Raw genomic sequence first — 27535 nt, 5'->3', positions numbered from 1 at the left:
TCAAATTAACCCAAGGGAAATGCTGGGTTTTCTTTCCTCAAAGCAACACCAACACGTTTTGGTGCCTTGAAGGCTGTCTTTAATGTGTTTACCTGATGCATTTCTCATATCTGCTCCAACCTAGCAAGCTAACCTAGTAGGGCTTTCTGAAGAGTGAACCATCTAATTGATTCAGCTAAATTCAATGTGCTGGCTACTTTTATGTCAATTTGACACAAGCTAGAGCTATTTGAAAGGCAGGAACATGGGCTGAGAAAATCCTCCATATCAGGCTCTAAGGCACTTTCTTAATTAGTGATTGATGGGAGAGGTAGCAAACCTGGGCTGGTGACCTATGCTCTAAGAAAGCAAAGGCTGAGAATGACATGAGGAACGAGCCAGTAAGCTGCACACCTCCATGTCTGCATCAAGCTCCAGCCTCCAGGTTCCTGTCCTGTTTGAGTTCCTGTCCTGACTTCCTTCAGTGATGAACAGGGATACAAACGTGTAAGTCAAATAATCCCTTTCCTTCCCAAGCTGCTTTGGTCACGGTGTTTCATCACAGAATATTACCCCTAAGACACTCAAATTTTAATTCTTTTTATTGTTTCAGAGTTCCATGCATGTATATAATGTATCTACTCAACTCTACTCCCAGTCCCTCAGTTCCTTCCATATGCCCCCAACACCTGTCCCTCCTAACTCCATGCGCTTTATTTTTAACCGCACTGAGTCTACACAGAACTGTTTAGGCATGGGTGCAGGACTATCCGCCGGAGCATGTGTACCCTCTCAAGGATCACATTCATGAAGAAAGCGCTCACAATGCCAGCAGCTATCAACAGCCAACAGAGGAATTGCATGAGCCTTTCCACCTTCCGTGCTGGGATTGTAACTGGCTTGATCTTACGTGGCTCATTACAATACAGTCATAACTGCTGGGAAAGCCTGTGTGCAAAGGCCTCATTGCGGCAGGTGTCTACAACCTCAGGCTCTTGCAGTCTTTCTGCCACTGCTTCCATAATGATCCCTGAGCCTCCGCAGGAGAGGGTATAATATAGAGAGGTCCCAGTCTCATTATCTGCATATGGACCATCTGAGGTCTCTGTATTCATCACCATCTACTACAAAAAAAAAAGTTTAAAAATGCTCTCTAATGCATGGGTGTAAGGGTATGACCTGGGTGGTGGATGGAGGACAGGTTATTTCTATGTCCCATTAGCAGAATAATAGCATTAGATTCTGCCTATGACTTAGGCAGTCATGTGTTTTTAGCTCAGTATGATACCAGACATAACCTCCATCTTGTGGAACAGGCCTTAAACCCAACTGCAAAGTGTTGATGGCCCCCGCCACTGGCGCCACTGCTGTAGCAGTGGGTCATTCTGTCCGGCCGTAGCTATTGTAGCTTGCAGGGTTCACAGCAGGGTAAGAATGACTGCTGATTGTTTTCCTCCTCCAGCACTGTGTACAGAACGCCCTGGCGCTATCGAAAGCTAACCAGTAGGGAAGAACTTTCCAGATGATTACTAACTCTCCATTTCTTAGCTACTGTGAATACAGCACAGTTTATCTCTCATGTCCATACTCAAGAATAACCAAGAGCAACAGTACTAGTCTGTATTGTTGGGCTGGGCTGGGGAATATTATGGGATATCACTGGCCAACAACTCAAAAAAAAAAAAGATATCGCATGCCTGGCACTTCTTACTTGACATTTCTGATTTGACAGTCTGTGGAATCTGGGAGTATCACTGTCCCCATTAAAAGGTAACTCCACTTGAACTCCATATGTATATATGGGGGGGGTTGCATGCACACATATTTTTAGGAAGTTTCTCTAGTAGTTGGTTTCCATGGCTTTTTCAAATGTCTTCACTGTTAGTTATCCTTCCCCATACTGTCGTCCACCCACCCCTCCCGACACCCTCCTTTCTGTTTCACTATTTCCCTCTCCTACTTCACATCACCTGCATTCTATCCCCCATCTCACCTGACACCCACCCACGTGGCCTCTTACTAGCTTCATAACTTCTATGCTTGCCCCAGTCTAAACACACATATCCAAAGACTCAAAACCAGCATCAATATATGACAGAGAACATACAACATCTGTCTTTGTAGGTCTGGGTTATCTTACTCAGAGTGACTATTTCAATTCCATCCATTTCCCTGTGGATTTCAATTCTTCATTTTTCTTTAGGGCTGAATACTGTTCTACTACTACACACACCACATTTCCATATCGACTCATCTACTGATGGACATCTGGACTGTCTCAACATCCTGGGTATTGTGAATTTATCATTTGTTTCACTGATCTTAGTCTCAAAGCAACTTTAACTTGCAATTCCCATTACAGCTACGGATACCGAACTTCTTAAAATATTTCTTAGCCATTTCCATTTCTTTTTTTGAGAATGCTCTTTTTTACATCTTCAAAATATAATGCTCCACAACAAAATCCAAAATAGATGATACAGATTTGTATACTGAAAATAATATTCATGAATTGTAAGAAATGCTCTTCTTGGTGGGAGCAGCTGCTAAGAACAAGGCATGAAGAAGAGATGTGTGTGACTTGTCCGCACTGGGAACTCCTCTCAATCGTAAGGAATAAAAATGTATTTGTGCATTGAATATAAAATGTTTGGCTTAAAAAGTGAAAAAAGTCAGTGCAAGATTATTGATGATCAAATTCTTAGTTGAGATATGTCCATAAACTTCAAGAGTCAGTCATTTATAAACAAGTAGAGCATGCGACAGATAAGCTACACAATGTTACAAAGTACCTGGACCATGTCATCTGTCTCCCGAACAAACCGAACACCAGTTCTGGACCTGTTTCGTTTAAGACCCTGTGGCTCGTAGTCCTTCAGAGGTGAGGTAGGTGTAAAGCGGAGACTCTCTTTCCAATGCAAAGAAGAAGAAAGGGCATTAAAACACCGCAGCAGAACAATCTAGAATTTCCCTTGACAACTGCAGACCAGACATAGAGACACCCAGTCACTCTTAGCCTAGATTTCCTAAGTAACATACTAAGCCATAAAGAACACAACAGCATTGCTTTAAAGTAGATAAAATGAACAACAAACTTAGCCTGAAAACAGAACATGACAAAAGGTCCAATTTTTAATACTGGCCAAAGCAGCAACACATTTTCTCCTACATAAAAGTAACTACTAAAAATCTAAAAGCTTTAGTCCTCCCTAAAATATAACATCCCACTAATAACATCAAATCTTGCAAATGTCAAATAAATTAATCTAAAGACAAAACAGTGCATAACAATCAATAAAAACAGACTACATGAAAACATATAATAGTGTTCAACTTTAATCACTATTATGAGTAACAGCAGTATTCACAACTCCAGGAACCAACGTTCCTCCAGCTAAATCACTCCCACCACTGAGGATGTTTATGTGCGATTCGAACCTGATTCTCAGTACTATAGGGAAATACGGGTTAATTATAGGCAAACAAAGTGCTTAATAACTTTAACACCATCATTGGCATCTAGCTGAACACCAGGGCTAAAATTCGCCTACTTATACCATGTGTTACAGCATAGTTCACAATCAGAAATTGTAAAACTAATATGCCAAGAGAAGATTAGAAAGAAAACATACCAAAGTAAATTTTATTTCTGCATTTGTTTTGAAGTTTGAGTGGCAATTAAAAGCCAAGCTTTGCTGAGTAAAGCTTCAGATCTACACAGCCTGAGGAAAATAAAATTAATAAATCCAGACTTTCAAAGGCCCTTTAAAAAAACAGCATGCACTATACTGTCCAACAGGTGCAGTGCTGTGTGTGCGCAGTATCTAATCTATAAGATCTATAATCTTGTGAATATGCTGTATTTCTCTAATGATTAAAGCATTCAGTATGTACTTCAGGAAGAAAAAAGGCTTTTAGAACACACAAGGGGTCTACCTGCCACAGCGCCACCATCGAGATCACTGGCACTCAAGCTGGTGACAGAAACACTTCTCCCTCCTGAGCTTCTCTGTAAGCGCTGACTCCGCAGTTGGCTTATTGACTGCTCCAAATCTTCCTTTAACTGAAGAAGATGCTCAAGAGTTATTCTTCTTAAGAAACCCCTAAGTATAATAGACACATCTGAAAGTGGTTTCTGAAATATCCTACTTAACCAGGAAAAAAAAATGCTATCAGAGGAATTTTAAACTGAGTAATGTTAGGAAATAGAAAAACTAATAAATGCAAGTATTTGAAGAACAAATGCTAAGGTCTGACTTATAATGGTACCTATCACTGCCTTATCCCCTCTTCCTATTGCCAGAAAGAGACATTCACCACACACACACACACACACACACACACACACACACACACACACACGGGCTTGCAAACACTGAAATGACTTACTCGCATTTGTGTAGAAAGATAACAAGACCAGCCAACACATTTTAATGAAAATGAAAAGCATTCTTATAAGCATTCTGTTAGAAATCCAGGTGTGAAGAGTGGACACAGAACAGTTATTGAAGGGACTGAGGCACCACCAAACAGCATCAGAACACCACATACATTCATGGAAAGAGGACACATACCAGAGAACTGTGAGAACAAATGTCAGCACATACTAAGATTGGTGGCTTTAATACCCATATGCATGCACATTTAGAATAGTAAAAGAGCTATCTATAAAGAACAAAATAAGCTAAATACTGGACATAGTATTGAGACAAACAAACAGTTGCAGACCTAAGAAGAAACTTCAAGTAACACCCAAAAAGAGCAAAGAAGAAAGCTGAGAAAATCTGTCTGCCCTGGTTTCTGGGACAGCTCAGACATTATGCAAGCATGAATAACACATAAATCCATCTCAAGTCATCTCTAGCTCTTTGAGAACAAGGTCAAAACAAGGCAGTTGATTGAGAAGAGACTTGCTAAGCTGGGCCACAGTGAAAGGGTAGAGAACCCTTATTGTAAGCACAAGCAAGTATTTAATAACCTGGGGAAGTGTACAGAAGATAGCCAGCCCAGCCACAGGGAAAGCAGAAAGATCACATATGAAGCAAACTCATTTTCATTTCAGCTCGCTACACTTGGCTAAACCTGATTTGAGCACACTCTTTGAAGCAAAGTCAGTTTCCATTTCTTCCTATTGATTTTTGCAAAATAATCTGGCTTTTTTTGTTTCATATTAAGTCATCTGTGTTTTCCCTTCAGTTGAAGCTACTTCCTTCCTTAAGACCTGCTCCCAATACCCCCGTGATAACCACATTTTTATCCATCCTTGGAGAAAACATTAGGATGGTTTCTCTTTAACTTCGCCATTGTTTTACTATGGGACTATGTAAACTCTGTCTGTTTGATCCTATTTTTTAACCCATAGAGATCACAGGATGGATAACTTATTATGTTTTATGTGCTGTAAATTCATTGTCTTATCCTATCTCTCTTCTCATTGCCTCCTGTCCCTTGTCTTCTTCAAAAGGGTTTGGTTTGGTTGAGACAGGGTTTTCCAGTGTAGCCCAAACTGGCTTGAAACTCATGCTAATCCTCCTGCCTCATCCTCAGGAGTGCTGTGATTACCATCATATGTGAGCCGCCACACCTGGCATTTATTATTATTTTAATGTCATCCTTTCTTATCCTATTGATCTTCCATCATTCCCTTTTCGGTAGGGTTCACCCTTTCATCCTTACATTCTTCTCTTTGGATATCTTCTTTGGCCTGTCTTTAAGTTCGCTCTCTTTCAACTGCCTACTGACTCCTATTTAATCCCTCCATCGAAAGCTGCTTGGCTATTTAAATCATCTAATGTTCTACTTGTAGTTATGTGCATTCAGTTTTCGATTATCTCGTATCATTTCTTGGACACATTATACTGGTTTTCATAGTTCCACTGTAATTGACTGTCTGCATTTTCCTTTGTCTTGACAGTCACATTTTCTATTCTCTTGTGCCTGCTTCTTTTTTTTATCATACAGAGACAATGAGCATGAAAATCCAAAGTAATAATTTACAGCTGTGAAGGACGCATCTTTCTTCAGAAGATCATGTGATTTTCCTTCCAGTGGGAAGCTGGGTTGGAATAAGTAGAAAGCCCAAACTTCCTCAAACATGTAGGAATTGAATTTATTCTGTCCCCATGAAGGCTAATCTATTTTCAGTTCTGACTCATCTTTTCTCCTAAATTACCCTTTGGAATCAGAGCTGATTTTTGAAAGGTCGTAACCTAAGTTTTTTATTGCCTGATGATTCCTTATTCCAGCCTCTCTGTTTTTAAGCCACCTCTGAAATTAGCCATGTCCTTGAAGAAGGAAAGAGCTGTGGATACAAGACTGATGCTCTAGACCCCTTTTCTCCCCAGAGCTCTGCACTACCCGGCAGCAGCTCGAGTCATAGCCGCACCACTGCTGCACTTTCTTCGCCTTTCTAGTCAGTTCAGAGGAAACTGGTCCAGAAAGTAAATGGTGCCAAAAACCACTCAGATATGGAGGTGCCAGCTAACAAATCCTAAGTTATAGTTAAAGGTAATAAAACACACACACACACACACACACACTGGGGGGGGGGGGGAAGGAGGGAGGGAGGGAGGCAAAAACAGACACAGAGACAGATACAGAGATAAGGGGAAGGCACACACAGACAGAGATCACAGACAACAGGTGTGGCTACAAACAAGTGATTCTGACCTGGGGGCAGTGGTTAATTAGTATTTTGGGTATAGAGGTGGCCCCCTCCACCTGGACCAAGGTCCAATAGACCAAGTCTATTCCTTATATCATGTTAATGAAGTCTACTGCATTCCCCCTTCCCATTTGGAGTGAAATACGTAAGCATATGGATAATAAACAAGGTGAATTCAGTATTCACTGAATGTCCCACAGGATGCTGTTCTGTGTTTCTGTCTCTTATTTCTCTCATATCTCTGTTGCTTTTACTTAATAATTCTAATCCTCATGTTCCTACCCTGGGATGTACAAATTATGTCGAAGCTGGTCTTCAACAGTATCTAATTAAATTTCTTAATTTGATTAATTTAATTTTATTAAATTAATTTTAATTTCTTAACAATAGACTGCCATTACTTAAAATTATTAAAAGACTGGTTAGCTCTTACCTTCAGGCAATGAATTACTGAGTATCAGCCACGGAAGTAGGGACCTCTGAACTAAGGGAAATGGCCAATGTCTGGTTTAAATCACCTTCTGCGGTGTCATTGGGCACTTTTGATAAGTGAAATCCATTACATAAAAAGAAAACCCTGGGCTTTATTTAACATTCTTGAGAATTCACATACCAGATGGTAACTTCATATTATTCCCAAAGGAAAACTTTAATCAGAGTACTTATCGGAAAAAAATTACCTATTAATGCAAGTTTCCGTGCTATAATTGGATCTTACGTCTTTATCCCATCCTTATCATGAAAACGAATATAACCGTTCGAGGCCAGCCTGGTCTACAAGAGCTAGTTCCAGGACAGGAACCAAAAGCTACGGAGAAACCCTGTCTCGAAAATTTAAAAAAATAAAAATGAATATAACCCACTATTCATTACTTTAGCATCATCAACATCAGCCCAGACTTCTACTGCAGGCAGTACTAACATTTTATGTGGATTCTCTGCCTTCAGGAGATTTCATCTTTACATCAGCACAAGAAAAACCCTGTTGTCTCGCTAACAGCAACACAGGTTCTAGAAGCAAGATGAGGCTAATCCACTGCATAGTTCTTCAAACATTCCAATATGAGAAGCAAAACATGTTCCAAATATGCATATTAAATATTAAAACAAACCCTTCTCACACATTCTCTGTGACTCTTCAGGTGACTTCATGGATTATAAGCAAAGAACTAAGCCTATGGTTGGATGAAGGAATCAAAGGTAAGTTGCTACAGAGATACCTACACAGCCGTATCTGGAATACTGACGAGAGAGAGCCAAAGCATGGACTCAGCCCAGTATCTACCAACAGATGATCAGGAAAATGGGATATATATCAGAAATGCACATGGATAAATGCACACATATGCATGCAATAGATTCTCCAGCCCGTGCAGAAAAATGAGCTCAGATCATTTGCAGGGAAATGGAGATCACCACAACAAGCAAACTAAGCCTGACTAGATGAACTGAATAACATAAAATTGAAGAAAATTTACTGAAGAGAAGCAGAGCAGCGGGAGGATGAGTGAGACTGACACAGAGGAACCCAACACTTTATAAGCTGATAGAAGCAAAAAAAAAAGTTAGGGGGAAATAAAAAACAAACTCAGTGTTGGAGATTATAAAGAGTCAAGGGAACAATAGTTAAATAGAGATGGTTGTGAGAAAAAGAGCCTAAACAACCCAGAGCCTATAAAAGACCAAAATGAATACTCACTGTGGTTCCCTTGTTAGGAGAAATCAACTCAGGAAAAACACCACAGCAGATACTCATATTTCCAAAATGTTCCCCTTACCCATTGACAAATTATTTTCACAGAGTTAAAATAACAACAAATAAATATTTAAACACACAAACTACATATCCATTTACTGCGGGTTAACAATAGTCATTTATAAAACCTAAGTTAATAATAAGAGCTCCAGTCTTCCCTAAGGCAAAAGAGTTGATTCTGTTTCTCTAGGAAGTGTCTCTGTATATTTTAAAAGAAAAATGCTAATTCAAGTAGGCAACAGATATTCGCCATGGTGAAATTTTATAACAGTTGAACTATCACTGGTTAAAATATATTACACTATTATAAAGCATATATGAATAAAAAAAAAAAAAGCATGTTTCAGTGGCTGGTGAGGTAGCTCAGTCTGTAAAAGCACTTTGTCACCAAACCTGATAACCCAATTCCATCCCTGGGGGAGCCGCCACAGTTAAAGGAAAGAGCTATCCCTGCAAGTTGTCCTGACTTCAACACATACAGTAAGGCACATGCACATGCACACATGTGCATGCACACATGTGTGTGCAAGCACAAACACACACACACAGAGTAAATAAATAAAATTATGTTTAAAGATTTATTTTATTTGATTTGATGGGTATGAGTGATTTGCCTATAGGTATATACACCATGCTTATGATTGGTGCCCACAAAGGCCAGAAGTGGGCATTAGATCCCCTGTAACTATAGTTACAGATGGTTTTGGGCTGCCATGTGTGGGCTGAGAACTGAACTCAGGCCCTCTGTAAGCACAGCAAGTACTCTGGAACCACTGAGCTATCATTCCAGCCCCAATAAAATGTAATTTTAAAAAAAGACAGGAGCAGGGAGTATAGACAAGCAGCTTGGCTGCTAAAGTGTTTGCCATGCAAGCATCAGAAACGGATCCAATTCACAGCACCCACATAAAAAGCAAACTTTGATGGAAATATCATAACTGTATATCAACCTGGGCAGATAGAAACAGGTGAATCCCTGAGTCTTGCAGGCCAGCCAGCCTAGCATAATCTATGAGCTCCAGATCCCAGTGAGAGACCTTGTCTCAAAAAGATAGACAGCTCCTGAGGAATAACACACACACACACACACACACACATATTCGTCCTCACATATACAAAGCAACACACATCCGCACACACAACATAATAATTGGTCTTTTTTAAAAGATGGACAATTTTACCATGTACTTTGAGGATTTGAAGACAATAAACAAAAAGATGCAGGTAAATCATTTGGTGCCACAGTTACACAGCTTCCAGCATCTGATCTTACAAACAGCTGTCAGAATAAGCTGCCATGAGAATCATTCATAAGAAACTCTGAGCTTCCTGTCTCCTGATAATATTTAGGCAGTAGAAGAAAACTGCTGCTATCCTGAGTAGTTCAAACATAGAGCAATCAGTGCCATCATCCATGGACATGTCGGAATGAAAAAGCCACAACAACCGATTGTCAGAACAGAACAAGAGCTTCAGGAGCCAGAGAAGGAAAATTAGAGGAGGCTAAGGAAGAGCCATGAGCAAAAAGACTCTTGCTCTCCTAGTCTTTTTTCTAAGAGTAGCTGGAGACAGACGCCTGTTGGTTTGACTAGTCACTCCAGAGAGTTCAACAGTGCTCAATTCTAGCTACTACCATCAGTGTGACAAAGTAGGACTGTTTTCTGGTTCTAGTGAATAATGTCCCAGTTTTACACAAGCAAATCCAAAAGTAAAAATTCTATTATTAATAAATTAATTAACCTAAAACAGTTTGTGAGCTATTATATACATGAAGTTTAAAGCTCCATATTTCAAATGCATCATAAGTCATAAAAATCCTGTAGGTGCAAAACGTCCATATTTGCTTTCTAAATGAAAGTAGAACAGACTTTTATCAGAGAAGATGTGTTTCCTTGTGCTCAATTAGTTTCCAATCACAAACAAATAATAACAATAACAGTTCTGCTTTGTAAGATGAAAGCCAGTCATCAATTACAGTGTGGGAATTATGTAACAATTGATACAAGCACAGATAATTATAGATATATAGATATATAAACCATTACTGTATAAATGTAAATCCTTCTTGTTACAATGTGTACTGCTCCTTCCTTCAAAATGAAGAAATACATTTAACTGGGTTGCTAAAGGTGAGCAAAGGAATCCATGAGAACCTAAAGGGCTAGGGCCAGAAGGGTGCATAGGCTGACTGCAATCCCATTTCCTTCACTAAGCTGACATACCATATAAAATGTAAACATCTCTTTTACCTTACATGCCTTGTCCCTCAAAAAGCACAGAGAATCTAGCAAAACATTAATAAAAATATTAGCTTTATTCTTAAATTCTGAAGTGTCTTTCCTTCTTACACGACATCTGAACTAAACATAAACTGACGTATCCTTGAATGAAACTTTCTGAAATATCTAGCAAACCTCTCAGTATACATAGCTTTAACCCATCCATCTTACTTCCAGAATTCCTCCAGGACTACACAAATACACCACACACACTCCACACTCACAGAGAGAGAGAGAGAGAGAGAGAGAGAGAGAGAGAGAGAGAGAGAAACAGTCACTACTATACTGTTTATATTAAAGCAAACCTTGCCACATCCACACTACAGAATATTACACAGCTGTTCAAAGGGAGGTTATAATAGTTTTATTTCTGATGCTATAATAAAATACCCTGCCCCCACAAAAAAGAAAGAAACATTTTAGGGTAGAAAGGTTGACTTCAGCTAATAGTCCAGGTTATAAGCCATCACTGCCAGCTAAAGAAGCCCCAGGAGTTTAAAGCAGTCAGACACACCACAGGCACAATCAAGCACCGAGAGAAACAAATGGGTGTAAATTCATTCCCCTGCTTGCACTCAGTGGCTTTCCCCTCTCTTATATAGTCCAGGAACCCAAGCCCATAAACTGATGCTGCTCACAGTACCTGGATCTTTCCACATCAATTAAGGCAATTAAGAAAATACCTAAGAGGTATGCCTACAGTCTGACCTGATCCAGTCAATCCCTCAGGTATGCTACAGACCGACCTGATCCAGTCAATCCCTCAGGTATGCTACAGTCCGACCTAACAGAGTCAATCCTAACATTGAGAGTCTCTTCCTAGGTGACTCCAGCTGTATCTAGTTGACAATTAAACCTGACCATCACCGAGGCGCACCCACACAAAGTTGTGTGGACAGCAGCAGAACAAAATCACCTGCCTATGTTGCACTGTCCCACTTCTTAAAGACGTTAGATATACGGACATAAAAGTACAAAGTATCTGGATCAACAAGAAATTATCAAAACTGTTTCCTCTATGCAGTGGAACTTACAAGACCTTTGAAAGTTTACTTTATAAAATAATGAACATAGGGCTGAAGAGATGGCTCCGTCTTAAGAGCACTTGAGGCTGTAACAGAGGAGCTAAGTTCAATTCCCAGCACCCACATCAGGAGGCTCATAACTGCCTCTAACTCCAGCTCCGGGTAATATGATGCCCTCTTGTGGACTTTACAGGTCATGTATACATGTGGTACACATACACACATGCAGATAAAACCCTATTAAACATAATTAAATCTTAAAAAATAATAACAGTAATGAACATGTGTAATTTTAAAACAAACCATCCGCAAAATTCCGGCCTTTTATGAGTATCTGTGGCCCAACTTTAACTGCTCTGTTTAGTTCCTGTTCTGAGTTCTCCCTTCTATGACTAAATCTTTCAAGCTAAGTTGAACCCAAGTTGAAAATCTGAGTTCTTTACTAAATTTAAACTGAAATCAGGAAGGCAGTTTTAAATGTGTGCTTATTCACACCATCACCTACTTGCCTTACTTATATTCCCTTCCCCGACATATGCATTTCCATAAAATAAGTAAACAGTGCAAACAAAAACACCCTCACCTGCTCAATAGCACCCGCCTGGCCAATGCTATAGTCTCGGTATTGCCCAAGCATCTCATCCACTTGTCGAAGGTTCCGACTGGTGTCCTGGAGAAAGAAAATAATCATCCCAAACAATTTTGGCATTGTCAAAGAACTGAATCAACATTTTGTAAAAAACACTTTATAAAAACTACAATATATGCCAGGTAACTTGGATAGCAACATACTTCATATACATCAAATCGCTACAACACTGCAATTTATTTATGTATCTGAAGCATGTAATTTACAAGTCCTTATCCAAGGTCCCCTAATAAGTTGGTAACAAAACCACAAATTGAAAAGAATCCTCTTCAGAAATGAGTACACTTTGCACTTCACATTGTTTTAGAGCAAAGCAACCTGGAGCATCAAGACTTAGGGAAGAGGGTCATGTGCACAGCAAACGGGCAGGATGGGCTATGCCATAAGAATATGGTGTACATATAAGAAAGGGAGAGAAGTGGGGGTAGGGAGAGAGAGGTGGGGACAGGGAGGAAGAGTGGAGAGGGGGAAGGGAAAAGGAAAAGAGCAGAAAGGAATCCTGAAGCTGCAATGAGCTCAGGTCTCTAAAGAAAGGGAGTCAGTAGGTCTATTGTACTCCAGTTAATTCCTCACTACAGAACTTGATTAACAAAGAGAAAACGTGCCCTTTAATCTCTTAAAAAACAATAAATTTATTTCTAACCTAAACATAAATTTCTACCTAAATATGCTTGGTTTTACATAAGAGATTAATAGAGTAATTTCTTTTGAATATGCCTACTTGCCAATGTGTCTCTTTGGCAGAAAGGTAGGATTCAGACTCTAAAATCCCATTGTTACATAAGAGTAAATAAATTCACAAAGAACAGGTATTATTACTCTTATGCAAAATTATTATTCCTCCAACAATTACTCTCTTCCCATCAAGCATACTAACCCAGCGTAATTCAAAGCCAAATTTCCTATTTTTATGGCTAAGTCAAAAGCAAGGGATGAATAAGCTGGAAATAATTCGTGCTGGGTTTGTTTCCCACACTGGCTGCCCTATGCCCTTTCCAAGCTCTTCCTATGGAAAGCATCATGCTGCTCCCACTCAGACTTCCAAACACTGTCAGAAGTCACGTTCAAAACCAAAACGGCATCTCTATACGTCATCCACCGATAATCTGCTTCCCCACACTGTCGTGGACACAAGGGCACAGGAAGCTAAACATCAGTACCACTTTTACTCCCGCAGTTTTTTACTTGCGAATACAGTTTTATCCTAAAACATTCTCAACAACCTATTACATAGTTCAGGTATCATCACCATGGTAACCAGACTAATGATCCTCATCAATTTCTGACTCCTAGTTGATAGAACTCTGCCTACGTAACTTATATGTCAAAAGGGATTCTGGAGACATGACCTAGAGTGGAGTTTCTCCTGAATGACTGAGAGGACAAGCTAAAGTCACAAATGTCCTTAAAAGAGGAAGAGTGGCCGGCACTGTGGCTCAGCGGTAGAGAGTGCACTTGCATAGCGTGCGCAAGGCCTTGGGTTAGAACCAGAAAAACAAACAGCGAAAAAAGGAAAAGGAAGACAGAAAGGAGGACATAGCCAGCCAAATGCAACAGTTGGAAGAACCACCATGATAGTCGGCTTTGAGGAAATTCCAAGACAAGATACATGAGCAGCTACAAAGGACAAAGGAAGAGAATTTTCCTTCTTCTGACCTACAGAACTGTGAGATAATAAACTTGGTTGTTTTGAGGCATTCACCTGAGGGTCATTTATTACAATACTAAAACAACATGATATACTGGCTGTAACCATTACACAGCTCAGACTACTTAAAATCTATCAAATGTAACCACTGTCAAACTAACCTGTAAAGTACTGGTGATAGTGTTGACCTTCGCGGTGACATCTACTGTAGGATGACTTCCAGTTTCCCTGTGAACTGACCTGGTTGCCCATCGACTCAATCGGTTATGATAGCGGAGGTGGTCTGAATCACTGGATGATTCTGCCATTGATGTATACAAATCCTTCAAAAATAAATCCAAGTCAGTGTCAATTAAGTAATAAGCACACAAGTAAGGAACCCACTCCTGACTTTCTGGTAGTTTTAAGTATTTATTACATTAGTCGTCCAGCAAATAGACACACAAGAAAACACAGAGGGCCACTTCCCACATAATTCTGCTCCCATGGCCTGCTCTGCCCTGAGAAAACTGCTCCCACATGGTCAGTGAGTTATCAACTCCAAGTACCACTTCCTAAGATTTGTGTTCTGCTGCCAGGATTAAAAGTACTTTCATAAAGAATGTTTCAAAACATTGTCAGCAACTCTATCCATGACAAAATGAAACACACATTCTCTGAAGATCTACAGAGCCAAGGAGGTGACAATTTTAACCTCCACCACTGACATGAGGCTGGATAGCGAGGAGCAGGGGATCCCCAGAACAAGCTAGCTAGTTAACCTAGCCAAATCTGCAAGCTCTGAGTTGAAGAGACCCTACCACATAGATAAATAATTTAAAAAGGCATGGGATCAAGGGATGTCAACCTCTGCCCTCTATGTGCACAGACACACAGGTGCACACACAACCACATGTTCACATGTACACATGTGATACACCACATACACATGCAAAAAAAAACCCTTCAGTTCTTAACAGTAGTCAATACATTTTCTAAGCTACAAGAATTACCTCTAAACATAAATAAATGACAGATGCCCTGTAGAAACTATAATAAAATTCCAGTGTGTGGCAGAATAAAAACTCTCCTACACCCTAATTTATCATTGCGGAATTAAGCAAATGACATGATGCAAAAACAATTTTTACAATAATGCATTTATAAGGAGATACTAGCTTGAACACCTCCACCAAAATAGAAAGCCCACCTTCCAGAATGTACTTTCAGCACTGGGAAATTCTCTAAACATGCTTTTCTCCCAACTTAACCCCAACTGTTTATCTGATTTATACTAAAAATTATTTGTGCAAGCAAATATCATTTCTGAAAAATTATTAATAGAAGTTAGAGAAAGTAAATACATTTAAAACAAAACAGCACCGGAGAAAACTAAGTTGATCAAGAGCTTATTGAGTAGTAGTCCAATAATTTCATCTTCTAGTTAATGGAGGATTAACTCAGTCTTTAATATAAGCTGCTATCATTTTCCTAAAATCTATACAGACATTTTTTTCTGGCTTATTATGCACAGTGTGATCCAATTTCTCGTTCAGAACAGAATATTCCGGGTCTTCTGGACCTTTATCTTTATTGCAGCTTGAAACGCATAATCGTGTCTCTAGAGAAGATAAAGGACCCTTGCTGTGAATTTAGATTTTTTTCAAAATTAAATTACAGTCTATCTTCACCACTTCAGAGAAAGAATCCATGCAATATCCAAGTACATAATACAAGCTGAGACAGAGGGCTCCTGACACCCTGCAAGCACGGGCATCTCTCACATGGCCACGCCCCTCGGCTTCCTCCTACACCAGCTTCTCAGGTCTTTGCCGCCTAGGGAGAAGCACTAAGGTGCCCATGATGGGCTCCCTCCCATACTAGAAAACATGAATGAGAAACTAAAACTGAAGGCACTGCTTTTTAAGCCCCCACCCCACCCTCACTCCTCACGTAAAAAAGAAGTTCTCACAAGATATTCATGATAATTCATTCTAAGTTCAAATTTAATAAGATTAATAAATTCTTGGGGCATTAGAGACGTTCTGGGTGTGCCTGGATATTATTTCCAGAAACAGTAAGATTATGAAGACTTCTGGTCTAATAATTAATGGATTAATTTCCTAACAGACTTATAATGACATTGTTGGGATGTAGTAAAGGGTAAGAGGGAAGACACAGTTGGAAGAAATGAGTGAGTAGAGAATGCCTCTAAGGACACCTGTGGTATGGTTCCTTCCTCTGCTGTCCACCTACCTACAAATGCAGGAGACTGTCCCCCAAAGTGTCCACCACCATGCTCTGGGCCAGCAAGCAGGACTGACTCTGTGAAACTGCAGGGGGGTGGGGGAGGGCGGGAAGGGGGGACAACTTCCTCCCTTAAGTTGCATCTGTTGGGAAAAGTAACTAACAAAGTTCTGAAATGCCTTTTGTTAGTACTCAGGCATCTGTACCGGCCTGCTCTTCGGTCCTGACAGGATACGCCCTCAGCTGCAGCCACTAAAACCCCTCCTGTGCACAGTCACTACCTTCCCTTTTAAAAAAATGGGCCTTCACCTCCTCTCTCTCTCTCTCTCTCTCTCTCTCTCTCTCTCTCTCTCTCTCTCTCTCTCTCTCTCTCTCTCCTCCTCCTCCTCCTCCTCCTCCTCCTCCTCCTCCTGCTCCTCCTCCTCTACTGTCTCTCTCCCACCTCTTTTTCTCTGCTTCTCTCTTCTCTTCTGCTCCTGTCTCCAGAGGCCGGTCTCCTCCTTCCTTCCCCCTTTTTCCATTCCCTTTCCCAAAATAAAAAAACTCCACATGAACTCTGTTGCATGGCTTCTTCCTCTCGCGCTGCTTTTTAAATTACAACCCTTTGCCTTTAAAACTCTGGAATTCACATCCTCATCTATGTCTCAGAAATCTCTCCAATGCCCCCTTACTCTCTTTCCAGCACTTCCTGTATTCTCCAGCAGTAAAGAAAAAAAGAACATGCATTTTCCAAGAGCCAGCTACTATCTGAGGTACTTATGTGGGTGTTTTCATAGACAAGCCAATTTGATTCTCACAACTTTATAAAATGTGTACTACTGGGCCTGGGGATCTATAAACTATAGCTATTCCATAATTTATACAGAATGTTGAGGCTAAGAGTTAAGGAATGAGTCCAACTCCATACAGTGGTAGATGACAAGCAGTAGGCCCAGGATTCCCTAGCCTTCTCCATCTTCACAGTTCTGGTCCCTCCACGGTACACACTGGCTATGACATACATGAGTGAGTATTAATGATGAACAAGAACTGATAAACAAAGTAGCAGAACACATGTGATGTGTGTGTGTGTGTGTGTGTGTGTGTACAGTTCCTTCAACTGCCTCTCATCACTGGTCAGGATAAAAATATCAAGGAAAAGCAGAAATGTAAAATAGCCGCATAAAACCTTAAAAAGACAGGAGAAAACTAAGTGCCCTATCTACCCTACATTTCAAAGAATCCTGAAAACAAATCAAACCATTGGTCTCCAAGTAAGGGTTTTTATTCACTGCTTTTCTTGTGATTGATAAATGAGGAAAAGAACGGTTACATCTGGGATCCCTCCTCAAGTGGTCTCGTCAGTTCTTTAAGAATCAGCGGACAAAAAGAGATGGCAGCGAAAGGGGAAGCTGCTTACTAACTGCAGTGTGGTGGGAGGAGGAAGCAAAATGACTGTCTAGGACAACTTGATGCTTTTAAAAGTACCGATAATGCTAATAATTGTTTACAGAGAATTCCCTTGGATATTATTCCATATCAAACTCTTTAAATAAGTAGACAATTTGACTTCAACTTGACTAAGAGTACCGGAAGCCCAAACTGTTATGGTTCTTTGTCACTATTTGGGAAAAGTTAAAATAGTACAGAGAACAATATAGTAAAGCTGCATATACACACCCCTAGAACTAATTATCAGTAATGATAAATAACACCATAACATGCTTGCAACTTTTCAAATAAAACATTGAGAACATTATATTGTAAATAAAATCTCAGGACTCTCTTAACTCATCCTTGTGTGATATTTTGATTGTGTTCTGACAAATAAAGCTTGCTTGGAGTTAGAGGGCAGAGATAGCCACTAGCTGACCATAGAGGTTGGAAGACTGTAGACAGAGAGGAAACAGGAAGTAGTAAGGCAGAGCTGAGAGAGAATCTCAGCCCTTCTGGATGGAGGAACGGAAGAGGTAGGAAGTGTCTAGAGGCTGCTCCCTGCTTCTCTGATCTTTCAGGATCTTACCCTGATATTTGACTCCCAGTTTCTATTGATAAAGATTGATTAGATTAACGCTTCCCATCCTCCACTCAGTACTATTTCTGCCCCACCCCTCCAAAGATAACAAACAATATGAGCTCATGTGGAAACCCTACACCATGCACTTATACTTTTAACCCTGGCAGAGGTTTCTCAAAGTCCTTTATAGAACATGCATTGTGACTAATATGTGTTAACAAGTGACCAGTGGAGTATGTGAATTTAACTCTATAAGAAAATCATAGTAGAACCGGATAAAATTAAGAGAACATTAAATTAGCTCTTACCATGACATACACAGAAGGAAAAGTCCTATTACTTACCCCAGCTAGGATTACATACTTTCAATAAGATAGGATCACTTTTTGGCATGAGCTTCCTGGGTGTACTCTAAGCCTTCTGCTATTAACTTTGATTACTTTGAGCAATGAGAGCTGTTCAGACTCCTGCATCTGGTGGAACTCCTGCAGAGTTATCAATATTTAAGAAGGTAAGTACTGAGAAATTGCAGGGGTTTTCTAAAGCATGCGAACATTTGGCAACCAACTACATAATTTGTAATACCTAAATTTTACAAATAGTGAAGTAAAAGAAGAATAGAATTATATAAATAGATTACTTTGATTGCTGGCAAAACTGAGCACTTTCTTCACTGTTACTAACAATAAAAAAAGGTTAAGAATGACTCCCATAGCAAACATGAGTGGAGGCCTAACTCTCAGTGCCACAACACAGAAAGTAGCCATTGTGCCGACGATACAATCTTACCAAACAACACTAATCTATCATGGGCCAAAAACCACTCTCTAGACATGGGATTGATGGGGAAGGAGGAAAACAAAGAAATGCTGGCCACTGAAGTTGGCAAGAGGGGTGCACCTATGTCAAAAGCAAAAATAGACATGCTAACTCAGAAAAGAAAACCTCATAGATTCCAATTCAGTCAAAAAAAAAAAAAAAAAAAAACAACAACAACAAACTACAGGCACCTAAGGGATGCTGAGACTAGGAAAAGTAGTCTTCCCCCAGGGAGGAGCCCTCTAATTGGTTATCTAACACCAAGAGGATGGCACTGGAATCAAGGGCATGCAAGCAGCATTGAATGGACACAGTAGTTGTTGGTGTGTATGTGTGTCTGTGTGTCTCTGTATGTATGTCTGTGCCTGTGTGTGTGTGTCTGTGTCTGTGTTGTGTAACAATAGCAAAGAGGAGGAAGCCATGAGTCTGAGGGGGAGTGAGAATGGGATGAGCAGGAGATGGGAAGAGCCGGAAGAAGGAAAGGAAACAGGAAATGGAAGGAAATGATTTGATTTGATTCTAGTAACATGTTTTTAAAGCTGGGGTGGATGTTTTTGTTTTGTTTTGGATTTTCGAGACAGGGTTTCTCCGTAGCTTTTTGGTTCCTGTCCTGGAACTAGCTCTTGTATACCAGGCTGGCCTCGAACTCACAGAGATCCGCCTGCCTCTGTCTGCCTCCCGAGTGCTGGGATTAAAGGCGTGAGCCACCACCGCCCAGCCAAAGCTGGGGTGGATGTATAGAAGCCATGAAAATAGTTCTGAGCCCCCAAAAGAAAATGTAGAATATGCCCTTTACTCATTATTAAGAATATATTGTTTTAAACCACAATTTAAACATAGTATTTAAGTGTACTTTACCTTAAGATCACTGGCATTAAAGAAAGTTACTCCAAAAAACTTTCTCCCCAGTGAAACTAGCTAATGCATAAGAGTCGGAGTCATTTTATGTTGACAAATACACTAAGAATGGTCACAAAAGAAAACAAATTGAAGATCCAAGAAAAAAAATCAACAAAATAGTCTAAGAAATTGAAACAAACCAAGAGGGTGCCCTTCTGTCCTACTGTTCCCATTAAATAATAATGTCTGTGGAGAGCTGAGTTTCAGGAGAAAGCATTCCCAAACTCTCCTAGTGGGAATGTGCAAATTAATACAACCTGTGTAGCTGTTAACAGGGAACTATCTGCCAAGAACTATTTGTACCACTGACCTAATAATTATACAACCAAAAGTGACCCCTAAACAAAACTCAACTGAAATTTTGCATATAAAGATATTTACTGTGAAGTTGTACTAAAGAAAACATGAAAATGGTGTGAATTTCCAACTAAAAGAGAAAGGTTAAAACACAAAGCATCCAGTGGGACAACCATTACCGTACAATGGTGCTCTACAATCGGACAGTAAATAGACATTAAAAATCCTGGTTCCCAACTAACTTGGGCTCATAGAGGCTCACAGAGACTGAACAGGGACTGGGACTTCATGGGACTGACCTATGCCTTCTGCATATATGTTACAGTTGTGTAACTTGGTTTTCATGTTGAGACTTCTAACAGTGAGAACAGAAGCTGTCTCTGACTGTGTTGCCTGCTTTTGGGACCTATTATTCTTTTTTTTTTTTTTATGTTACATGGTTGAGGGTTTTTTTTTATTTATTTATTAAAGATTTCTGTCTCTTCCCCACTGCCGCCTCCCATTTCCCTCCCCCTCCCCCAATCAATCCCCCCTCCCTCGTCAGCCCAAAGAGCAATCAGGGTTCCCATTCTTATCAGCTTGCCTCATCCAGCCTTAAGAGAAGAGGAAGTACCTAGTCTCACTGCAACTTGACACACCACAGCTAGCTGTGAAGTTGTACCACGGGAGGCCTGCCCGTTTCTGAAGAGAAACAGTGGAGAAGGCATGGATGGGATGGGGGGGCCGCAGAGGATTGGAAAGAGGGAAAGAAGGAAAAACTTTGTTTGGTATGTAAAAACAAAAAAGAAGAAGAAGAAAGAGAGAGAGAAACAAACAAACAAACAAACATAGATTCTGGTTCCAAAGAACAATTAATGCAAAGCAGGGTAAAGCATTAGTTTGTTGCAGTTTTGCAATAAATGGTATATATTTTCTGGGTATGCCCACAAGATTACCAGAATATAAAATTAGAGGCACAGGAATGAGAGGGATAATAAGGGAATAAATATATCAATAAATATATTTATTAAATAAGTATATCAAAGTACATTTACTCTCCAAAGTTTACTGCCAATTTGTATTCTTTTAAACTTTTATTCTCCTATCTTTTATGAATTCTCAATAATGAATTTATATTAATAAATAATCAGAAGGAAATATAAATATATACTTAATAAAGAACCATAAAGATTACCTTCGAAGAGAGCAGACTAACAAGCTAACAACACGGAATTTAACATCCTACATCCTCAGAACTCTCTTTCCCTTGGTATCTGCTTCCTTTTCCTGCTTGACAACTTCCTGACCTCATTCCTAGTTCCTAGACCCTTCCCAGGCCAGACCATTTCATTCGTTTCCACCGAGTGATGACCACGGGGCTGTCTGCATTCCACTTTAGCCACAGAACCACTCACCCTGAGCTGTGAGCTAAAGGAAACTTCATGCTATATATTCTCTTTGTAGTTTTGCTGAAGGGAAGTTATTTTAAAATTTGGCTTACAACCAAATGCTAGAATGAACATGTATATCAATGTACTGTGTGAAAACATGTACAGACATGGCTTCTTGTGATCAAATGCTGCTCTAGAGAACAAACTGAGAACGGTTCATGAGTGACAGATGCATTTTGATTCTCAAAGAAGCATCAAGATAGATGCTTCTTTGCGATAGAGTAGATAAACATCTGTGTGGATCCAGGGAAAGTTTTCATCATTGTTTTAAAAAGACAAAGGAAGAAAAATTAAGTTAAATGAGAAATCCATTCTCACCCTTACAAGAAATTTCATCATAACACACGATGGCAGCAAGAAGGAACTGTCAAATGAAGAACAGCTTAAGGAAACTGAGTCACCAAAATTCTGGCTGAGGGTGAGAAAAGCACTTCCTTCTGCTGGAGGAAAAACAGAACTACCTGTCTGTACCATACCACCACCTCCCTGCGCAACAAAATTTCTCTCCAACAAGAAAATACTATTTGCTTAGACTGAGCGTGTCCAAGGCTTGAGAGGGAACAAAGATGGGTGACCTTGGGTAAAAGTCTATAAAATTGTAGAGAAAGCAATGTTTAAATAGCAGCTGGAACAGTTCTTAGAATAGTTTATTTAGCTGCTCCCAACACAACAATACTTAAAGATATAAATATTGTTGTTTCTGCCTTAATGAACCTTATAAAGAAGACATACAACCACTAGAGCAAGCAATGAACCCTCATCAATTCATGCCATCTAAACAAATGTCCATAGCAGCCCTGGACACTGGGCCAGAGAGGGAAAGACTGCATTCAAGCCTCGTAAAAAGAGGACTGAAGTGAACCTTTATAAACTCCAGTCCACCCCTTTTGTTATTTGACCTAAAGAGCCATCAGATGGTCTTCATTGTAATGAGGCACATTTGTATGTATGAGAGCTCTGATTTATTGATTCTCAAATCTCTTTTCCTCAGAGTCAGTTTAAAACAATTAGGATTTGCAAGCTGTTCCATAAAAGATAAGCACCCAGCATCAGGGGTGATATTTCACAAAGCCTGACTAGTGCGTGTTAAGTGGGTGATTGGCTCTCGAGCCTCCATGTGCCTCAGCTGTCCCTATCCAGGGCAACTGACCTCAAAGAAGATGTTCAAGGTAATGACACTGATATTGAGAAGGGAAATGTGTTTTAAACTTAATCATGAACCAAATTCAATTTTCATAATGTATTTCTTCCTGTTTCAACAGCCATACAACTTGGGGGTGCAGATCACCCTGCAGGTGAAGGTCACCAAGTCAGCAAAGGTGGCCATGTACCTTTGTCATGTTGTTCCTTTTTTCTCTACATCAGTGCTTTCTGTAATTTCACTCAAACCCTTCCAGTAAATTTACCCAAGATGAAAATCAACAGTCAGTCCATCCTCCAGTTCCCGCATGTGCAGGAAACAAGGTACTCCATAAGCCTCGGACCAGAGGACTCAAAACAGGCTCACCCATTCATCCTTGACTGAATCGTTCCTACATTACAATGAAAGGTAGCCCAAGGATGGCTGTCTACACTTGTCCTCACAGCATCAGGAGAAAGACAGGAGGGTCCAAAGCTCAAGGCCAGTCTGACAAATTCAGCAAGACTCTGTCTCAAAATACTGAGGGCTGGGGATGTGGCTCAATGGTAAAGCAATTGCCTAACATGCACAAAATCCTAGGTTCAAACCCCAGCACTAAGAGAGAGAGAGAGAGAGAGAGAGAGAGAGAGAGAGAGAGAGAGAGAGAGAGAGAGAGAGAGATCAAAGATGAAAGTAAGTAGGTCACAGTTCTTGGTAAGAAAGACTGGCAAGAATATTCCATTATAGAGAGAAGCAGCAAGACAACAATCAAGGAGTCAGACCAGAATCCTTCACTCAGCATGGAAGATGAGAAGTCTGACACACAGCGAATGCAAGGAGATGTCTCGAGAAACTAACGGGGGTCCACACCCACAGGGCTCTCCACCTTGTACCAGGGCAGCTCTGCTGACACCTAATCTGCATGCTGTGCTTCACAGCCTATGGATGGATTGTTGTTTTTTTTTAATTAGGTGGTCTATTTGGCGTTGGTTAGCAATTTCTAGCAAACAATAAAAATATGTCAAAGAAAGAATAATTGCAATCTCACAAACCTTATCTGAATCTAGTGGAACACCTCCAGATGACTTTTTTACACAAGCGTAACCTTGATAGAAAATCCAACACAGATGATTAACTGTAGGCAGACTGTTTGTTCATTTCCTGGCCACCCAAACTCGAAATAACCACACAGAAACTGTATTAATTAAAACACGGCTCCATCTATTAGCTCAGGCTTCTTATTAATGGACTCGTACATCTTAAATCAACCAATTTCTATTATTTTGTATTTTACCATGAGGCTCGTGGTTTACCGGTAAGGCTCAAGAACCTCTGTCGCCTTCTGCAGCTACATGGCTTCTCCCTGACTCTGCCTTCTTTTCTCCTCTATCTCTGCTTGGAATTCCTGCCTTGCTCTATTCTGTGCTGCCACAGGCCCAAAGCAGCCATCTTTATGTGGCTAATTTTTCTTATTCTATTACTTTTTCTACAAGCTTAATATTTATTTTATCATCTTTTCTCCTTTAATCTATGACTGGCTATACTCCTTTATATTATAACTATCTATACTCTTTTTCCTCTCCCTCTCTCTCAAGCCTACGTACATTTATCCAACACTGTGATTCATTTAGTCTTTTCCATCTGAATTTGTTTTTATTGCATGTGTATCTGTAATTATTTTCTGACCAGGCAGCATGGCTAGGACCAACTCTGCAGCCCTGCCTGTTGGCTCTGCCCCGTCCAGCATGGCAGAGGCATGTTCACTGCGTCTGAGAGCTGTGCATACTGACCAAGTTCCACGGTCATAGCAGGTTTATGTCACCATTAAGCAATTTGTAAAACACTGCTCACAGACTCCATTTAAATGCTCGGCCTCCTGCAAGAGCCAGAGCGGTTTCTGCAACTAGCATGAACCAGGAAGCCCTCCCCTAAAGAGCTGGGGCAGCTGAGGATAGGGAACCTGAAATGACCCTATCCTATAGCCATACTGATGAATATCTTGCATATCACCATAGAACCTTCATCTGGCGATGGATGAAGATAGAGACAGAGACCCACACTGGAGCACGGGACTGAGCTCCCAATGTCCCAATGAGGAGCAGAAGGAGGGAAAATATGAGCAAAGAAGTCAGGACCACGAGGGGTGCACCCACCCACGGAGACAGTGGGGCTGATCTATTGGGAGCTCACCAAGGCCAGCTGGACTGTGACTGAAAAAGCATGGGATAAAACCGGACTCTCTGAATATGGCGGACAATGAGGGCTGCTGAGAAGCCAAGGACAATGCCACTGGGTTTTGATCCTACTTCATGTTCTGGCTTTGTGGGTTTGGATGTTCACCTTCCTAGACCAGGATGGAGGGGGGAGGACTTTGGACTTTCCACAGGGCAGAGAACCCTGACTGCCCCTCAGACTGGAGAGGGAGGGGGAGAGGAGTGGGGGGAGGGGGAGAGGAGAGGGAGGAGGGGGAGGGAAAAGGGAGACGGGGAGGGAAATGGGAGGCGGGGAGGAAGCAGAAATTTCTTTTTTAATAAAAAAAAGTTATAAAAAAGGAATTAGTTAATAAGAAGCCTGAGCTAATAGGCTGAGCAGTGTTTTAAATAATATAGTTTTTATTTCAGGTCTGGGTAGCCGGGAAATGAACAATCAGTCTCTGCCTACAACTGGCACACCAATGTAGGCTGACTACATCCACATAAAACCTGAGAAAGCTTAAAAAAAAAGTTCTAGACACAAAAAGCAGAGTTTAGTGCAGCTTCTTGGTAGCCGCATTTTATTTTAGGGTGGGCTCTGTTTGCTGGCAGTGAGCAGGAATGCCGTGGCTCCTTTAAGAGAGGTCTTCCTGACTCAGCCTTGGCAGCAATGGATTGTTTTTTTTTTTTTTTAAGAATTCTAATATGGAGGCTGGAGAAATGGCTCAGCAATTAAGAATACTTACTGCTCTTGCAGAGAACTTGAGTTTGGTTGCCATAAACTATGTCAAAAGGCTCAAAAGCACAATTCCATGAAACTGGATGCCTCTAGCCTCCACAGGAATCTGCATTCGTGTGCACATACACAGACACTGACACACACATACATACACATAATTAAATAATTTTTAAATCGTTTTTTAAAAGAATTCTAATACTGTTAAAATTAAAAGCAAGTATTTGAACACCAATACTAGACGGGGGTTAAAAAAGAATCTTGAGGAATAACATAATAACAAGCATATCCACTGAGAAATTTGCAGAGAGGCTAATTTGCCACAGACTCTTAAGTAAGCCCCTATGGCAACGGCAGAGGAGATGAACTAAATGAGCCACCAGCTAAACATAGTCAGAGCTGAGTTCCGGGTTCTGTTGGTTGGCTGGATAATGGATGATACAGACAACAAAAAACTTACTCAAGAGAAAGAGACTACAAAAATATGCTGCACGTTCTTCGGGAGGAGAATCATTGTGTATGGGGGAAAGAAGAGACAGAGTGAAGCCACCTAACGGGCACCTGGGAGCGTGCTGTGAGGAAAACTTCGAGAGTGGCCAGTATGGACAAAGTTGAGACCACTAAACAAAAAATACAGTAAGAAAAGAAAGAGAACAGTAGGGAATCCTGGAAGGACGTCAACATACAAAAGGGAGAAAAGGAACTAGTGGATGAGAAAGAAGAAAGTAGAGCTAAGGAGAAACTCAGAGATGTGATAAACCAATTATAAAAAGCAAACTTTAAAAGAAGTGAGAAAAAGAATATTCATAAATTTTGCAATTACTTTACTGTCTCAGATAAACCCTTTATTGCCTACTCCTTGAAAATCAAACTTGAAATATTTGCATTGTAGCTGGCACAGTGAAAAGAGCACCATGGACTGGGCAGTGGGCACTGGAGGAAGAGCCCCTGTGTTTTCCAGGTCATAACCTTGTGGAAGGGATACCCAGGGACATCCATTCCCACTGTGGTTTAGTAGCACCCTCCCTGCTCAGACTCCATGTGTCTCATGGGTTCACTTCATCTGCAGTCAGTGCCCCCATTTCAACCCACAGCACACCAGAGAAGAGTTTCCTGCCATTGAAAAAGGTATCAGCTCCCCACCTCCAGACTCATCCCACCCCATCCAAGAACTGTACTTCTTCCAGACTCATCCCATCTCCCAAGAGCGGTGCTCCTTATGTGAAGTCAAAACAGGAGTCACACTGCTGTTAAGAAGCCACACTGTTATACATTACTAAGAAGTCTCCACACCTTAAACCATGTTTTACAACCTACGCTGAACTTGTGACCCCATGATGTATTCCCAACCTTTTCTGCCTTGCTAGACTCCTAAACCTGTAATATATGATTACCCTTCCGCCTTATGAAAATGTGTCTTCCCGGACGCTTTGGTGACTGCCCTTTCAAAGTATCTACCCAACAGGCAGCCTTGAGCCTGAGTCCCACTCTCTGGCCAGGTGCTGACAGTCAGTTATCTTGACAGACGTTTTCTAGCAACCTTAATCCTTCCCCAAAAATGGACCTCCAAAGCCAGTGAGGGGCTGCTCTCTGAAACCCCAACTTAGGGGCAACAGTCATCTGGCCAGTTTCTGTGTACTTTAGTCAGACAGGAGTGGAAACAGTTTTTTTTCTCAGATGCTAACATTTACTGTTCAGTGACTATGGACCAACTGTAGCCTAGGATACCCACAGTCTCTCTACCATCCAATGATGCATCCACATCTTCCCCAACAAGTTCTGGATCTCAATCCTACAGAGGAGCATCCTTCAAGTATAC

The 27535-nt window shown here is 40.7% G+C and overlaps 1 protein-coding gene across 3 annotated transcripts in view; it reads right to left on the bottom strand.

Annotated features, from left to right (window-relative positions):
• Cep128 (centrosomal protein 128) overlaps window positions 1–27535 on the bottom strand; it is a 340975-nt gene that overhangs the window by 301153 nt on the left and 12287 nt on the right. For 2 of the 3 annotated variants that reach the window (XM_050152396.1, XM_050152394.1), the window contains exons 3-6: window positions 14162–14323; window positions 12287–12373; window positions 3916–4042; window positions 2772–2887 (exon numbers count right to left, since the gene is read on the bottom strand). In XM_050152396.1, coding sequence (XP_050008353.1) covers window positions 2772–2887; window positions 3916–4042; window positions 12287–12373; window positions 14162–14308 — 477 coding nt within the window. In that variant the 5' untranslated portion in view covers window positions 14309–14323. Of the gene's footprint in view, window positions 1–2771; window positions 2888–3915; window positions 4043–12286; window positions 12374–14161; window positions 14324–18566; window positions 18708–27535 lie in introns of all 3 variants that reach the window. The other variant, XM_050152395.1, reaches the window with a different exon arrangement.

This window comes from Alexandromys fortis, unplaced genomic scaffold (assembly GCF_014885135.2).
Source record: "Alexandromys fortis isolate MF-2015 unplaced genomic scaffold, M_Fortis_MF-2015_v1.1 scaffold_47, whole genome shotgun sequence".
Taxonomy (NCBI): Eukaryota; Metazoa; Chordata; class Mammalia; order Rodentia; family Cricetidae; genus Alexandromys; species Alexandromys fortis.
The sequence above is the reverse complement of the archived record's forward strand: the minus strand, read 5'-3'. Positions and strand labels throughout refer to the sequence as shown.